We start from the raw sequence: 18,018 nt of genomic DNA, 5'->3' as shown, positions 1-18,018 counted from the left end.
TAAGCTGCAGAAGTAAGGTCACTTGGCCATTTCCCGGGATTCATAGCTGGCCCAGAGGCAAGACCCTTCATCACTACCAGTCATTATCATTAGGACAGTCTATAGGCTCTTTACAAGAGGGAGAGAAAAATGCCTTAGAGAACTGTTACAATGCTTTTCTAGCTCTTTGCATCTCCCATTTGCTGTGTACGACTTGCCCTTATATCTCACATTTGGCTGCGCTGTTATTTTCTACAGACTTTGACTAGGGCATTCGCTGCACGAGGCAACAGCTCGGTGCAGTTTCTTTTTCCAGCATTTCGAGCGCAGAATCACCATTAATGCTAACAAGGGCTTCATGTCGTAAACCCGGCACACTGAGCTGAGAACAGCAGAAGAAAATCCCCTGGAACTCACAGTAAACAGCAAACGCTGTCAGGGCACTCACTGGTTGGGCTGCATTGCTATTTATACAGTTCCCAACTCTGTGGTGCTGTGAATTCTTGTCCGAGTTTCACCAACAGAGTCAAATTAGAGGTGCGAAAGTGCAAATAGATGTTTTACTGTCTTTGTTAACAGTGAACCCCAACAACTTTGAACTTTGGAAGAACAATGGTTGATTTGTGTCTGCCCCAGGCATGGTATTAATAGCTGCTGGAAAAATCAGGTGAAAATAGGGCTTTTCTGTCTCCAGCATGCAAACTCACTGAACTTCCTCAAAATCTCAGTCTAGCTCCTGCATTCCCTGCACAATCTAAACTATGATTAGGCACCAAGGAGTATAATTTACTGTAACCTTCCATTTTTCTGCATGATTTGTAGTTAAGTTTCACCCCCCTCCATAAATTCACTATTTTATGTTTAACAGACTTCAGAAAGAAAGCAAGCGTTGTAGGTTTACATTGCCTGAATTCTTTCAGGGCAAGCAGTCTATTTCAGGATACAGATTATATTGTTGCTGGGTTTTGAACGGAGCTAAAAATTCACATGTAGGCTTGCATTATGCAGCATTTGGCCAAATCAGGACCCTGTTGTCAATGCCTTGACAACCACAAAGTGTGGCTCTCTGAAACACTTGAAATAAAACTGAAACTCTTTCCTTCAGCCCTCCAGCCTGAAAGTTCCTACCAAGGAGAAGCAAACAAGCAATATTACAGCAGGTCAGCAATATGTGTCAAGCATCTGAAACCTTCTGGTATGAATGGCAAAAAAATGGAACTTTCAACAAAATGTTCAGCCAACACAAATAAAGTAGTCGTTTTGCAGCAAATATTACTGTAAAAACAGAGTTTGAATTATGCTGCATAATGGAGCAGCCTGAATTTTTTATTTGACCTGTTCGCTGCTCCTACTGAATTTAATTTTCCCAAATATCCTACTAAGCTAGTGTACTAGACAGTTTCCACTGAATCATCTCCGATATTAAGTACAAACAAACTTTGTGAGGAGCCAGCTTCAAATTTTAAATTGCAAATGATGCCTCTGGACGTTTGAGAGCAAACATTATGCTTGACACCACTGAGAGTGTTGCAAAGACAGACAACAAAGCACATGTTCAGCAGTGAACACTTGCAATCAACTACTTGCAAATAACAGGTAGCCCAAAAACTGCTTGAGGAAATTACTCCTGTGAATAATTCAAACAGCACATCAAATTAAAGAAAATCAGGACTGGGTTGTAAACAACCTGCTAATACATGAAAGAATGTATGAGGAATTTTTCTCACAAATTTTGAACACTTTAATTTCATCAGGAAAACTAACTCACCCTGACCCCCTAAATTTCCTGGACTATATATTAAAAGAATTTCAACTATGCTTTTTCAGAAAATAAGTGTCTTTCTTGGTTTTTCTAGCCATAGATATAACAACACCAGCAGAATTTGTATTTAAATTGAGAACTTCTAGCAGATAAAAGAAAGCTGAAACCAAATCTACCTCCAATGCTGCAGCACAATCCAGAAATAATGCCTTTTTTGCTTTTTGGTAATACAGTTATCATAAAGTACCAAAAAGATGTATTTGAGGATAAATAAATAATCACATAACTGTTTACAGATGAAACATTTTTTTTTTTTTAAATCTCATAGTCAGGCATGCTGTTTCCTCATCACTAAATTGGAACCTGGAAATTAATGGAAGATGTAAAATTTGTATAATAGTATGGGATACACAGTCTCAAGCCTCTGAGTGGAGTTTCAGGGAGGCAGCTACACATTTTGTAAACTTCAGTTCTGGAGCCTTCAATAAAATCTTATGAGGTTTTATCCATGTACCTTAATTGTCATCCATAAACACAAAGAACAGTGCGTATCCATTGTTGTAAATCAAAAATAACTTGACCGAGCTTGATGAGGTACCTTAATGGAAAACAGAAATTTGGTTTTCCATTTTATTTAAGTTCAACACACGTAAAAGGTGTATAGTTAACACACATAATGGTTCTCATTTTGAAATTAGCAAAAATATAGTTGTAAATGTATTTTTATTTTGTTAAGCAGCATTATTGCTTTAAAAATATGATTTGAATTCCATATTTAAAATTAGCTTTTCACTTTGTATATCTATTCAGAAATCCTTTAATAAACTGCAAATAAAAGGCAGACATAACTTCTCATATTTTGCAACACGTAACATTTATGTCATCTAGAGCAGACTAGTGGACTAAAATGACTACTTGAAATTACAAAAAAACCCCTCTGTTTCAGAAGCCTCTACATGTGAGAACACAGATTCTGCTTTTCAATCCTTCGAAAGTATCTCAAACCCAAGGACTGACCAGAAAGGAGGTTGCATGGCTGATACCACAGGGACTGCTTGGAGAGCAGAGAGAGGAGCCCACAAAGTGCAAGAGAGCCAGCCTTGTGTCTTGCCTCTGTCTACAAAATCAAAGGACTTTAATGCAATTTACTACCTTTGCTGAACAAGCTTACTCTTTTCCACGTATTTCATACCAAAGGTAGCTCCACGCCAGAAGAAACAGATGCTGAATCCTATTAATGACTGCTGGTTAGCCTGTAAGTAACACCTTCATCTTCAAAGATTTGGGGCAAACTTGCTAATTAATCCTCCTGTGAGGAAGGTAATTTAAATTTTCAGAGAGACAGATAAGTTAGCTAAAGAAAACAATTATTTAAAAAGTCCAACAAGCCAGCTGCCTTTGAAATGGATGAGATTTTGACATTTTCCAAAATAAAACAAAGATCAACTGATTTTGCAAAATATTTGATAGCTGTATTTCCAAATTGAAAACTGTTTCACAGATGCGTTTCAAAGCAAACTATTGGCATCTTATTAGTAAGTGGACAAAAATCACCAGATAGTTTTATACAACATTCTGTAAGCAGTAAGACATGATAATGACTTCCCATCTTAGATGCTTGGGCTAGATATGAACTGACAATAAAGCTACTGAATGATAAATGTCTCATTAAAATCTCCTTCCTCTGAGAGCCTCCTCTCAATTTGCAATGCAAAGTATAATTTTCTGTGAAGAACTAAAGAAACTAACAAAATTGTCAGCCGCTAACTCTAAGTAACTTGTAAAATAATGATCTTTTTAAAAGGAAGATTGTCAGCTTTTTATTTTCTGCATGTGATATATTAGACCATCTCTTGCAATTCTTGTATTTAGATATAGCTATTAATACAGCTATAAACACAAAACAAAATGGTTACACACCACTAATAAAGAAATATCCTGAATTCTGAGATGGTTTTCTCCCCTTTTTTGCAATAGTCTCCTAAATATGTGCTTGTATAAAGAAACAACACCAGCAATGCTTGATGTGAACTTTCAGTTTACCAAAATTTTATCTGGAAACAAAAGCAAATACAGAAGCAGGCTGTTTTTGTGTGTGAATTCCTTCTCAATTTTGAAATCAATCACAGACATGGCAGAAATTCAGAATTTCTAAAAATCATGGGTTGGAATTAGAAACTTTTTATTCTTTTTTTTTTTTTTTCAAATGCTTTTTCTTGGCAGAAGCTATGGATTAATTTGGCTATTCCTGTTTTATAGCAGGTTCATGAAGACTAAGTTCCCTTAGTCACACCTACATGACAGATGTGAACATACGCAGTAACTGTAAGAAAGCTGCCATAACACTCAGGTTGCCCGAATCCCATATCAGAATCCTTATACCTCAAGGTCACACTATCCTGCAACAGCTTAATTCACTCTGGGACACAGAAATGTCTTAAATGTATTTCTAATTATACACTATGTTTTAAATACATTTTTTCAAATGCCTGTGTAGAAATAAAATTTATGTACATAAAATGATAATATACATTGTAACTCGAGACAACCATCATATAGATATATGAAAAGATAAGAATCAGAACTATAAATAAAGAAATCTGAATTATAAATAAGTGGGAAAAAAAAAGAAACAGATTAAGAAAATGAAGTGTTATGAGTCCACTTAAGATTTGCAGAGTGTACAAAGTATTTCCAGTTGCATGACTCTTGGGTTACATGTTTTTTCCCAGACAAATGAAACAACAACTAATAAGCCCTCTCAGACCACAGCCTGACCAACTGGTTAGCAGGTGGGTGAGGTGATTCTGTCTCTCCTACTCAAGTTTAAAAAACTTTCCATCTGCTTTTTATCTGCATGAAATGTTCACAAATGTGAAGTAATACACAGTGGACTGAAAAATAATAACCTCAAGAAGAAAAATAATGAACCTGATCAAAACTGGAAGAACTATGAACTCACTTCCACCCTAAAGATATCCAAACAACCTAAGGACTCTGTTATAAAAATGAACATAATGCTCTGAAAACAGGAAAGAACAGCAAGACATAAATCAAATAAAAATATCATGAGGTTATGCTTTAGAAAACTGCATGACTTGTGCAACTTTTTGCGTACCAAGTTCCATTTCTACAGTCCCTTATAGAGCTACATTACTCCAGGCAGCCTAAAAGACACAAGACACCCCGGGGTCCATAGCCAGTGCTGGTCTTGTCACCAAAAACTCAAGGTGGCCGCATGATTAAAAAGTGAATTTTGACAGTTAAGACAAAATCAGCCCTACTATCTACTTTACAAAGAATGGGAAAGGAATTTTCACATGAATTAGAGATAAAGCGCAACAAACACCAGGAAATGTATAAGGAAACGTTTTCTGTGCTGCGGTTACAAAAAGCTTTTGTTGACCTAAAGTTCACAGGCACATAGAACGGTCTGCAAAGAGACAATCAATAAGGATAAAAGCATCCCCTCAGGTATCAAGAAAATATTAGATGCCATGGAGTTGCCAGATGGGATGGAAAACTGAAAAGGAAATATAGAATAGAAGGCTCTGACTCCTCTCCTGTATTCCTGTGAGGTATTAGTATAAAACGTGCCTGCGTTATGTACTGGGATCAGACGTACAGTCAAGCGCATCCTTCAGCTGAAGTCAGTTAACAGTAACGTACCAGGGGACAGGGATATCCCATGCACCTCCAGCAATGTGCTTTTAAATAGGATACAACAGCGCTGTGACTATTTTAAACAAACATGAGCTCTAAAATCTGTAAGGGGAGACAGGCTTTGCATCTGCAACAGACATTGTAAGGTTAAACATTTTTCCTGACCAAGTATATTCTGAACACCTACAAGCATATGGTGGACATAAAGCTCTAGCATTCTTCCAGTAGCTGCACAGACATAGGTAAAAGAGAGTTGGGACCTCTATAATTTAGATTAATTGCTTACTACGGGTATGGGAGAGGTGATGCGGGAGTACTACAGCCTCAAATAACAACAAAGAGCAGTCATTTGAGCTGATGAAACCCCTTGAGCCTTCAGGGCTAAAGTGCAGAGAGCTTTACCTCTGCAGCGATGCCTGTCCCTCCCCGGCTCCTGGCAGAATAAGGATACTGGCAGGGATCTGACTCTGCATGTCCTTCCTAAGGAGCTGCCCTGACTCACTGTGCTTTTGTATCCGTTACATATTTCTGCACGCAAGGCCGCGGCAAGACCCAAACCCATTTTAAGTCTGGCTTCTCATTTTTCTCTGTCAGTCTCTCAGAAGGCAATGCTGGATGGACCTCCAGTGTTTGGTCCCCAGCCAGGAGCACCATCATCTCCCGCTGCAGAAGGAGCACGTGCTGCCTGCCAGCAGTACCTCTCTGCGGGACACAAAGGGGTGTGGAGCCTTTCAGCCAGGCCTGAAGTTTGATGTTAGTCAGTTTTGGCAAAGGTTACGTGGGGGCGATCATGGATTTCAAAATCTGGAGAGGATTGCCCAGCACCTCTCATGTTGTCATACCCAATTCCTGGTTGTACTCAAGCTTAAGGATAGGCTGGGTTGGTCTCCACTGACAAGAGGAGAATGATATGGAGAGATCACAGATCACACATTTCCTGAACCTTAACAAATGCCTTGCCAGAGGGGAAGGGCTTGGGCTCACCCATGTCAATGTGCCCACCACCTGTACCCCACAGGCCCCTGTCTGTCACTGGGGAGTGGGGAGCTGCAGAGAGGGAGAGATACTGCACTGCTTGGGAATGCAAAGGGTGCAGGGACCTAGCAGCGAAAACGTAATTGGGAAGGAGGGAATTAAAATCACCTTTGATGTTCTCCTTCTCACAAATGTGGTCTACTTCAAAGCCAAAGCAGCAGCCTATCACGAGGAACATTTTACTGAGCGCTCACCTAAAGCATCTGTGAGAAGTCCCCTACTGTGTTACCTCTTTCCTACCCCATGTTGTGTCACAAGCAGAGAGCATGGCATCATGGTAGTGATGTGCAGCCTCAGCTGCCCATGCCAATAAAGCATATAATGAAAGAGGGGCAAAGAGAGAAAGAGAGAAACAGGAGAGATCAATACCATGCTGTGGTGCTCCTGCGCAGAACCCAGCAGGTGCGAGCAGCCCTCAGACTGAATTTCATCTCTGTTAGAGAATGTCAGCTTTTACTGGCTGTGAATAGGTAAACTGGAAATGATGGGTCAAGATTGTTTTCAGCTCTGCTGTGGTTCACCTCCCTAATTGGAAGGAGAGTAAACATGGGATATATTGTCTCTGTTTGGAATACAAAACATGCAGCACTGGTTTCTGCAATCAAACCCCCAAACCAAAACATAGTCATGACTCCCAACTCACCTATTCACCAGATCGCTACAACATATATCTACAAAATAATTATTTGTAGCAATCATTTGCCAAATAGGGTGCAAGATGTTTAAAAGAAATATGCTTGACTGAGAAGACAGCGTATAAATAGTCTGGGCTTATATTTCAACCTTTTGTTTGTTTGTTTGTTTGGGTTGCTTCAATAAGCATGTTGGTTTACTGTGTTTTAAATGCTCACCAATTAAATTATTGAAATATAATTACTGTGCAAGCAGTCTTCTCTCATTATATATTTTTAAAAGCAGAGCCCGTTAGTATGGTTGCCTTCCTCCTCCCATCTCTGTTTTATTTCTCACATCTCTGGAACGGCAAGAAGAGGTAATTAGAATGGCCAGCCTCCATCTCAGGATGCATTTCCCTTCTGTGCCTTCCCATTTGATTGCCATGGCAAGAAGTACGCTGCATTAGAAGTGAAGGTTTGAGAGGAACGTTTCACTGTGTTCCTGTCTCAAGTTTGCCTCCTGTCAGACTCTGGTCTTTTGCCCACTGAAACATCCTCTGAGACCTGGGTCTGGAGCAGCAGAGTGCATTTCTCCCTGACTCTGCTTGATTTGTGGACAGATTTTGTACTAGCAATCATGATGAAAGTAATTTTACATCTTTTCAGGTCACTTCAGTAAGAGTATGACATTGTATACGTGATATAAACTGGTTCACTTAAGCCCTACTTAACCAAAGCTCTTATTTCACCACATCCTCATTATGTCCTTAGGTGTCAACCCACTCTTCAGTTACACTATCTCAATGAGATAATTCTTATCTCATGATAGTGATGTTACAGAGTGTGTTGCAAAGCCAGGATTATAATGAATGTTTTTAATACAATCAGGAATATTGCGCAGGTTAGAAATGAATTCCTACTTAAGGCAATAGTCCAAGAGACAACATCAGTGCATTTTTAAGTTTGTGAGTCGTGTTGAAAACAAAAAGTCTACTCATACGATTAAAGTTCAGGTGACTTGTGAGAACGGAGTGTAAGAGTGTAGAATATGTGTCTGGACGCAATTCAGAAAGATATTCAGGAACACGGCTAGCTGTAACCTGTGAAACACTAAGCACTTAAAACACCACGTAAGGTCAGAATGAAAAGGCAGATCATGTGATGGCCAAATCTGCCATCTGTGTTTTTCTCACAAACCTCTGCTCAATTTTACAATGGGATTCAAAACCATAGCATTACAGCTTTTCAGCATTTGAATGAACAATAGCAAATTATTAATAAAAATAACAGCAATAATAAAAATTATAATAATAATAGTAAATCCTTCTGAAAGGCTAGTCAGGAAGCATTCTCTAGCCTTCAGGATTGTGAACAGCTACAGTTAGAAGTTGAACAATCAGCTGAACAAAGTAAACAAATTCTAATTATGAAAGATGACAAAATCAAAGATATTTCTTTATGCACAATGTAAGATCTAATATGTCACCTTGCCGCTGCATTGGTGATTATTTTCAGACTGCTGGGATTACGGATCAGCTTATCCAGGATGCTGACAATCTGCTCAAACTTGGGTCTGTTGTTTCTGTCTTTCTGCCAACAGTCCAGCATCAGCTGATACAAGGCAGCTGGGCAGTCCATGGGAGGCGGCAAGCGGTACCCTTCATCAACAGCTTTAATCACCTGCACAAGGATAAAAGTTTTTGAAAACTTAAAGGCACTCAAGTCTACTTGTTTTTATCAGTTCTATGAACCACTTTAACATGGACATTCTGTGTTTAAACAAATGTGTTTATTCACTAATTGTCTCACCATGCAATGTCTCTGGTTTATCTGCAAAGTAAACCAGGTTGTAAATTAGGTACATAGAAAGGGCTGTAGGAGAGTTAAGATACAGTATATGACTTTGAGGAAGGTGAGAGTCTGGAAAGGATCTGTAAAACTCACACTTAATTGAACTAAATCCATAAACAAAAGCTACAGCTAGTAAGGTGCTTGCTTAACTATGTGAAACTTCAAAAGGTCTTGACTATCATCTGATCATCCTCAGCAGCACTTGATTCCCACACTCTCCATTGGACACTGCACTTGGCAGAAAACAAACCTACCTTCTCATGGGCGATGCTGAACTGATAGACAGAAGGTCTTGTGGAAAGAATTTGATGTAACTGATCTCACAAGGCCAAAAAATATTTTTAAAACTTACCACAAGGATAACAGTACACTTCCAACTAGGCAGGGCAGGCCTAGTTCTTTTCTCATTTGTCTACATTGGAAAAAAAAAAACCCAAACAAACAAAAAACAATGCCCAGTATTTACACTATTAGAAAGCTTTTTAATACAACCTTTTTATTAGAGCATAACACCTCTTGATCTCTCTCTTCATCTATTGCACCATGAATTAAAAAAGAAATGTATGAAAATGCATTCTAAGTAGAAAATTATAAAGCCAAATTCTGTTAACTTTTCCCTTTTAACTGGATCAGTTAATTCAAAAGCAGAAAAAAACTACACTGAGTCAGAAGAGGAATAGGAAAACAGTCTGTGGTTTATGCAGTCATGAAGCAGAGGCAGATAAAGAGGTTAACCCTTCCGCTTCTGATTTTGAATGTGATATTATTAAAGGCATTCCAGTGGTATATCAGCATACATAATGCAATTCATTAACTCCACAAACAATAAAAAAACTGCTCATGACTAATTAAAATAAATACTTAGTTTTCTGCACAGACTTGCGTTACAGAGGTACTCGTTTGAAAGGAAGTTTTCTTTCTCTTTTTACTGTTACTGACTTTTTTGAATTTAGTACTAGTTAATGATATATACCAACCCCCTCAAAAAACCTATTTGTGTCAGTGACTGCATTTCAGAAAATGTGATTTATTTATTCCCATGGAATAAATCTAGGATTAATAAGCGAACAGAAAAAAAATATTATTTGGGAAAATGTTTTGCTTCTTACAAAAATACCGGGAATGATCCATCAATCATTTGGACTGCAGGCTTGGATAGTTTAGTAATGTTGCAAAGAAACCTGTATTGGAAGTCTTTTAATCGGATCACTCTACTTCTCATTTTATCGATTGATTACTTCCAGAAGTATTTTGGTTTCATTAACCTCTTAGTAGAAATGCTTTGCTTCTCTTTTTCACAAGCGCCAAGAGCCATTTATTCCGTGTATTTGACATTTACAGAAAACTTCTACAGAGTGTTATACAAGTGGAACCAAAGGGGATCAACAGAAATTTAGGAGGGTTTTCTAACAATAAGCTACGGAATGTAAAAGGCAATGACCTCATTGCAGTGGAATTGTTTGAATTATCCTATAGAAAACCACCAGCATGATAAAATTCTCTAATATGTTCCTTCAGAGGTCCTAAATACACTGCCAAAAAGATGCTGGCTTTTTGTTAAGTTCATTAGAACTTTTACCTGGCCAGGGAGATTAAGAATTTTTTATTTCTACATCTTATTCAATGTCAATGTCAAAAACTCAGAGCCACCTGGTTTCATTATGCTTCACTTCCTTTCACAGCTTGATCCATTATTTGAGAACACAGCTCAGATAACAGTATACTCACATCCTGGTTGGACATCTCCCAGTATGGTCTCTCTCCATAAGACATCACCTCCCAGAGAACAATCCCATAGCTCCATGCGTCACTGGCTGATGTGAACTTCCGATATGCAATGGCTTCTGGTGATGTCCATCGGATAGGAATCTTGCCCCCCTAGGAGAAGACCAAAATGAAACAGTTCATTTGACTGTAAGACAACGAATATAATTTTGCATGACTGATTATTTTAAATGAGTCTCTGAGATTCTCAGTTATTATTATACTGGTGTAAAAACCAGTATAATCTGGAAAATGTTAATGCCATTTACAATGAAAGCATCTTGCACACTATAAAGAGTAAAATACATTGCTGTGCAAAATCAAACGGAGGTATAGATACATTGTATAGTATACATATACCTATGTATACATGCATATTTATGTATAGCAAAATATGCACAGATAATAATAAAAGATAAGTATGTTTGATTTTCAGTTATAAAATGTCCAAGAACTGGTGAGACAGTCATACAGCATTAAGGATGAAAAAGCTAATATCAGGTCCTCATTTGCATCCTAGATCCCTTTTTCTGCATAGCACAAAAGGGCTGGACTTGGCTACTCATAAGCCATTTCAAGTGAATTTTCTGTTGGTGTGGAGCCTGCACAGTTTCACCATGTTTTCACCCCAGGTTTTCTAAGATATTTGAGGAAAATGAGGGGCCACAATGTTTCTGTTTCATTAACGCCAAGCTTCTGATTGCACAAGGCACTGAGTGTGACCATATGCACAATTTCCTATTCTAGAGAAAGCGGTCAGAGTCAGTCACAGAAAGGCAGATTCAGATGGGGTCATCTGTGCAGAGAGAAGAGTACAGAAATGCCATCTGGGGAAGTGGTCTTAAACAACTTTTACAGTCACAAGAGAAGCAAGCCATCATTAAATCATGTAAACTTGAAAATAATTAATGCTACCATTACAATTAATATTACATTTAGGGGAACATCTCTCTCTGGTTATGGCTGCCACTTGATGCCATAGGTCAAATCAGTAACATGCACACCAGCAGCCTCAGGCTGAGTTTCTGCAAAATGAGAATTAGAGGAAAAAGACAATTTCCAATGGTGCCAGCTTTGATAGAGGTTTGCAAGACTCTGATTTGTGAGTCACATTGAGAGGTTCTAAAAGATAGCGGTGCAAAACTTATTACTTAAGGTAATTCTGGAGGGAATGTACTTGAATACAGAAAACTGTGAGATTTTAAAGTCATTTCCAGTTTTGGGGATGCACAACATGTACAGAGATACACTCTGAAGATTTCACACTAGACTAGCTATTTGAGGTACCTCTGAAATGCCCATTATACTACAGTCATGTACGTATCCCCACAATAACCTGTGTGGGAAGGAAGTGCTCATATTTCCACTGAATAACCAGCAAGAAATAAAATGTAAATATATTAATGCTTTGCCTACACTTCCATAAAGTGTACCTCCACTGAAAGTAGTGATACACACACTAGCTTTAGATTAACTAGCTTGGTTAACAATAGAAATGTGGACATTAGTGCTAATTAAAAGCCTAAATATACCCTAAATACACTGGAGCCTAAGCATCTGCAATTTCATGGCTCATATCGCACAAATTAGATTAAATATAAGCAACACAGGCAGGTCTGAATCAGTCTACAATTTAGACCTCCAAAATGTTACTAGATAGATCTTAGAGGCTTGGTAAAGGTCGGAGAGGAAATGCATCGTGGCATGCAGTTTTTATGGTTTCTGTCCTGTTTAGTCGAGTCCCTGCCTTAACTAAAAGACAAACCTTCATTTCACACACAACCCTTAAAATTAGGTAAACACTGAATTTCCTTATTACTTGTGGACCAACAAATATGACATATAAAATAAATAGCAGTATTGGAAACCACTGTTTCATCACAGAAGCCAGACTAGAGAGCCTGATATCTCTCTCTCTCAAACTTGGAAATCTGTAAGATGATGTCCTTTGGTCACCAAAAGTACATTTTATTTTCTATTAATTACAGGTTTACTAATAAGTCCCAGTTCTGTTCCGCAACAGTACCAAGAGTATAAAAATGATAGGCTTTCTCATATGCTATCAAGAAACAATAGTATATGAGCACCCACTTTACAAACATCTGGGGTCCCTCAATGAGTCCAAGTCACAGCAAAGAAACAAAAAAACTCTTCTGTGTCTTAGTGTCCTCACAACAAATCCACTTACACTTTTAGATGTGAGGATGATAAAAAATCAATCCTACTTTTTCAACTATTTTTTCTAAGCATACTAGCAGAGTGGACTTTGTTTTCCAATAAAGAATGTCAATACCGGGGAAAAGCCATACCCTAAATTTACACAAACAAATCCCCACCACCATGAACAGAAAGAGCTTCCAAATCAAACATCTCTCACTTACCTCACAGGCTCAGAAGTCACCCACAAAACTGAGCAGACTTGCAGCTCAGGTGCAAGGCCAAGGTGCCTGGATGTTGATGGCACAGTGGAGCATTCAAGGGGAACCCCAGGCTACATGCCCAGGATGCCAGCCCTCCCAGCACAGACCTGCCCACAGGGTGACCACCCAACCCAGCCCATCTCAACTGGCAGGAGAAAACTGCCTCTACACAACCAGAGACTTGAATTGCAAAGAACTTTTACAGATCAAACCCAACAGTGGACAACATCTGGAATAAGCAGCTTGTGGGGCTCCTGGAGCCCAGATGCAAGAGGCCACCACTATTCCTTATAGCTGGCAGGGGCTTCTGAGCTCCATCTCTGTGCCAGCACTTCCATGGGTGAATGTGTCCAGCATGGAACAGGCCAGACCAACACTGGCATTCTGTTCAAGACAAAATCTTTCAAATTCCTGGCCAGGTGGAGACATGAAAGAGGGAACTGTTGATCCTTGCTGCTTCTGACAGTTCCTTGTTGATCCTGGCTGCTTCCTTGGTAGCACTGCCACCTCAGACAAGCCCCAAGCCTCTGCTCATCCCTCTCCTTGTGCCTGGACACCCAGCATCAACACTGCTTGGAAAGATACCATGCCACCTGATTTGAAAAAAGCAAGATAAAGAGCTACGTGTTGCCAGTGGGCTCCTGGCGATGTAGCCAGGCTGGGTCTCACTCTCCAGCAATTGCTTCAGCTACATTTTGAATAGAGGGATGGCAAAACACACACCTGTGACATGCCACATCAGAAAGCCCTCGAAGCAGAGTAGTTATGTTGGTGTTCATGTATCAGTATAATGACTGGTTCTGTATAATTTTGGAGTTTTCAGAAACTTATTCTCTAAAAAAATCAGAATTTCCATGAGTGGCTTCAGGTTCACTTTTTCAATTTCATGCTAAGACACAAAAATGAAGCCCTTCTTGCTGAACCCCAAAGAAAAAATTGCCAGATGTCACACAGAAAACTTTGCTTATGGCTAGAACATGACTGCTTTAGGCAAGTACAGGAAATATATGTGACAGAAAGTCTTTACCTTTATAATCTTACAAAAAAAAAAGGTAATTTGCACAACTGGAGAAACACATTTACAAAAAATGACAATAATTAGTCTCTTAACATTTTAGGACTGCTTTATTGCAGGGCAAGAAAGATTATAAATTCAATGAAACAAAGTTCTTCTAGCTTCGTTTGTTTTAGTGAAAAATGAAGATACATCAACCCTGGATTCCATTACAAGAAAATAAATTTTCTTTGCTAAGTCTCAGCAGTAACTCTATATGAGTCTACAGATACCTGTAGCATTACCATAAATAAGAGTAAAATAAGGAGAGTATGAAAATTTAGCTAAAAAAGCAATCAACTGCCACTGTAATTTTGCTATTGTGCTCCCCAGTTTGTAACAAAAATGTCAATACTATCTCTGTATTTTAGAGGAGACTTTGTTGATTTGTTTTTTGAATAATTAAAGAGCAAGAACAGAAAAAAAAAGGTTCTGGTAGACATTTTTTAGACAAATAAGCATTTTAACACAACAGCAATGTACGGAGAAAATCTGAAGAGTTGTATCAAGCTAAATGCAGAGTTTTCTATTGCTATTACCTTTGAAAATTATGAGGCTGGCTGTAATTCAAATAGTCTATTTTGAAATTAGAAAAACCATGATCACTCAGGATTAGAAATTCCCTTTTCATAGAATCACAGTATCATAAAATCATTTTGGTGGGAAGAGAACCTCAGGATCGAGTCCAACCATAACCTAACTCTAGCACTAAGCCATGTCCCTCATCTAAAGGGCTTTTAAACACCTCCAGGGATGGTGACTCCACCACTTCCCTGGGCAGTCTCTTCCACCGTTTCGCAGCCCTTACCCTGAGGACAATTTTCCTTATATCTAATCTAAACTTTCAGTGGCACAACTTGAGGCCATTTCCTCTCATCCTATCACTTGCTACTTGGGAGAAGAGACCAACACCCTCCATGCTACAACCTCCTTTCAGGTAGCTGTAGAGAGCGATAAGGTCTCCCCTCAGCCTCCTTTTCTCCAGGCTAAACAGCCCCGGTTCCCTCAGCTGCTCCTCATCAGACTTGTGCTTCAGACCCCTCACCAGCTTCATGGCCCTCCTCTGAACTCTCTCCAGCACCCTAATGTCCTTATGATGAGGGGCCCAAAACTGAACACAGGATTCAAGGTGGGGCCTCACCAGTACTGAGTACAGGGGCACAATCACTTCTCTAGTCCTGCTGGCCACACTATTCCTGATACAAGCCAGGATACTGTTGGCCTTTTTGGCCACCTGGGCACACTTCCATCATTTTTGAGAAATACACACCTCATTTGAACACACGTCACTTCTTCAATTTTCTGCTTTACCAGAAATCAGGATATTCTTTGCAATATCCTTTGTCAGGATCAAAGATGTCTTACATAATTTACCTTCACATAAATTAAACCAAACACTTTCTTCTAGACAATAGGGTTGGAGCTAGAAAAACTAAGCTCCCATATGTGTTTCTTTACTCGTCTCTTGTTTGGTTTTGGTTTTTTTTTACCCACTTTCCCCAGTCTCCCAATATTTAAGATGAATTTAATGATACCTGCTCTGTAAACTGCTATGATGTGCTAAGAAACCCTAGCTTTTTTTTTTTTTTAATATGATGTATGTTATTTCCATTAGGATTTCATGCAAATTAATCTTTATCTGCTATCTCTGTTGCTTATCCTCCACTGGAAAATCTGAAACCCCAATATTACTGGCTGGTACCAGTGGGCTCCTACCCTTCAAAATTAGTACTATCAGGACTGAACATGTAAGACAAACTTGTTAAATGAAAAATCATTACAGATATGCCTAGGAAAAAGGTTTGCCCAAATCTATTTGATACAGGTTTATAAAGAGAAATCTACATGTGTATGCATCACTAGCTGTTGGTAATATATTTACTGATTATTTTTTGAAGGTAGACACAGGTTTTATATATTTTTGTCATGGTCTTCCTTTAAGAGTACGCTCATCAGGAAACCATATAAGCTCCCTGAATTTGAGTAGAAAACAAGCATTGGTATTAGGAATTGTAGGAGTTTGCTACTGCAGTACAGGTAAGAGAACCACGCTTGGGGTTTGAAATTAGTGAGCCAGCAGTAACTGAAGGTTTTATCTGCTCTAGGTGGAGCTGTGTTACCTACAGTATTCGCCTGTTCAGCATAATTCATCTAAAACCAATGAACTCCTCAATTTATTTCTTGCACGTCTGGCACTCCAGCACAATGGAGCTGTTTCCAGGCCTTCATAACACATTCCAGTATTCTGATTTATAATCTGTTACAGGGTGACTGCCACAGGCACCTAAGCCACAGGCCTGGGGAGAGAAGAATCAAGAAAAATGGATTCTAACAGAATTATTGAAGGAACTTTGCAGGAAAACCTGAAGGTAAAAGCCTGACATATTTCATTACATGAAGACAGCTCAGGAGATATCTCACTGGTACACAGAAAAGATGGTTTCATATGAGTGAGATGAACCTGACTTAGGCTCTCTTCAGCACCTGAAAATTACACAGCGTTAATTGTTCATCCCTTACAAATGAGTATTTTATCTTATCTTCTTCTTGAGTGGTAAATGATAACAGACCACTGCTTCGCTCTCTCATGTTTATCATGCAAGAGAAATTGTGTTTCTTTTTTTTCTTTCTTTACCAAATCCTTCAACACAATCAGACTGTATTAATGTATTCTTGTATATATAGGGAAAAGCCACAACAAATTTCTGTCAAGCAGTTGCAATAATGTGCATAACAGAAAGGACCTGTGTGCCCTTCCCTGTGGCACACAATTGAGCAACGCTTTGGGGTGCCCCGCCTGCTCTGGCACCATCACCTGGGGGCACAGGCTACCAGAATATTTACTTGCCATCAAATCACAGTATTTTTTAAGAAATAGAATAACTGGATGGAGTTTTCCATTGAAATGTCACGAACACCAGTACTGTATCCAAATATGCGTTTAAATAGTCAAAGTTAATCTACTGATTACCCAATTATTATGCCTTTGAGAGACATAATTACAGTCCCTCTACATGTGCAATGGGTTAAATTTACTTCCACTTCATAACATTATTAGTCCACCTACTTGTCATGCAGCCATCTAAAAATAATAAGAATAGAAAGAATCAATTTGACAATGACAATTTTAATACAGTCTTGGCCTTTCAAGTAAAAGTGAATAGGTATGGAGAATGCAGGTAGTTACAGTACATCCCCTCTGGCACAAAGGCTCAGTTAAAAAAAAATCCAAACACTCAGCCAGCTTAATTCACATGCTGGCTTCTGCTTCTGTAAGCAGGCAGACCACAGGCTGCCAGAGGCCTTTTGTGGTATCAAGTCACTGACAATAATTCAGGAGGTAAAGAATGACCCTGTCAGGTAGAAAAGTTTCCTTACAAGTCCTGATTCCATGTATTTCACATGTGCATCTGTGATCTTTTTATTGTTCTTCAGAGTTCTTGTACAATAGCATGAATATCACGGATTATGTATTGATACATAAAGGGATATATACATTATTGATATATAAAGGGATACATGCTTCAGACACGGCTTTTGAGAACAGAAAAACATAAAATTTCACCCAGTCAGTAGTGTGTATTGAAAGCTTGAAGGGCTGACTGGGCTTCTTGGGGACAGACCAATCCTGAATTGCAATTGCGAATTAAAGTAATGGAATTGTTCTGAGGCTTTAATATTTACAGGTGGAAAATAGGGGCAGAACATGAGATGTAAATAAAACATCTATCTTTGCAGCTAATTCTATGAATTTCCCTAGTACCACTGATACTAAATGGAAAACTGGTACTGGGAAGAAGGAGAGGGGGGGCAAAAGTCTCCACCCAGTAATAAGCAGTCTTTACTGTTTGAATGTTTGGAATTGTGGTTATAACT

At 38.9% G+C, this 18,018-nt stretch overlaps 1 protein-coding gene across 2 annotated transcripts in view; it reads right to left on the bottom strand.

The window, feature by feature from the left end:
* Nucleotides 1-18,018, bottom strand: part of EPHA3 (EPH receptor A3) — a 230,746-nt gene that overhangs the window by 10,674 nt on the left and 202,054 nt on the right. For both annotated transcript variants that reach the window (XM_065853481.2, XM_065853471.2), the window contains exons 14-15: nt 10,633-10,782; nt 8,540-8,733 (exon numbers count right to left, since the gene is read on the bottom strand). In XM_065853481.2, coding sequence (XP_065709553.1) covers nt 8,540-8,733; nt 10,633-10,782 — 344 coding nt within the window. The remainder of the gene's footprint in view (nt 1-8,539; nt 8,734-10,632; nt 10,783-18,018) is intronic.

Source organism: Patagioenas fasciata, chromosome 1 (assembly GCF_037038585.1).
Source record: "Patagioenas fasciata isolate bPatFas1 chromosome 1, bPatFas1.hap1, whole genome shotgun sequence".
NCBI classification, from domain to species: domain Eukaryota; kingdom Metazoa; phylum Chordata; class Aves; order Columbiformes; family Columbidae; genus Patagioenas; species Patagioenas fasciata.
The sequence above is the reverse complement of the archived record's forward strand: the minus strand, read 5'-3'. Positions and strand labels throughout refer to the sequence as shown.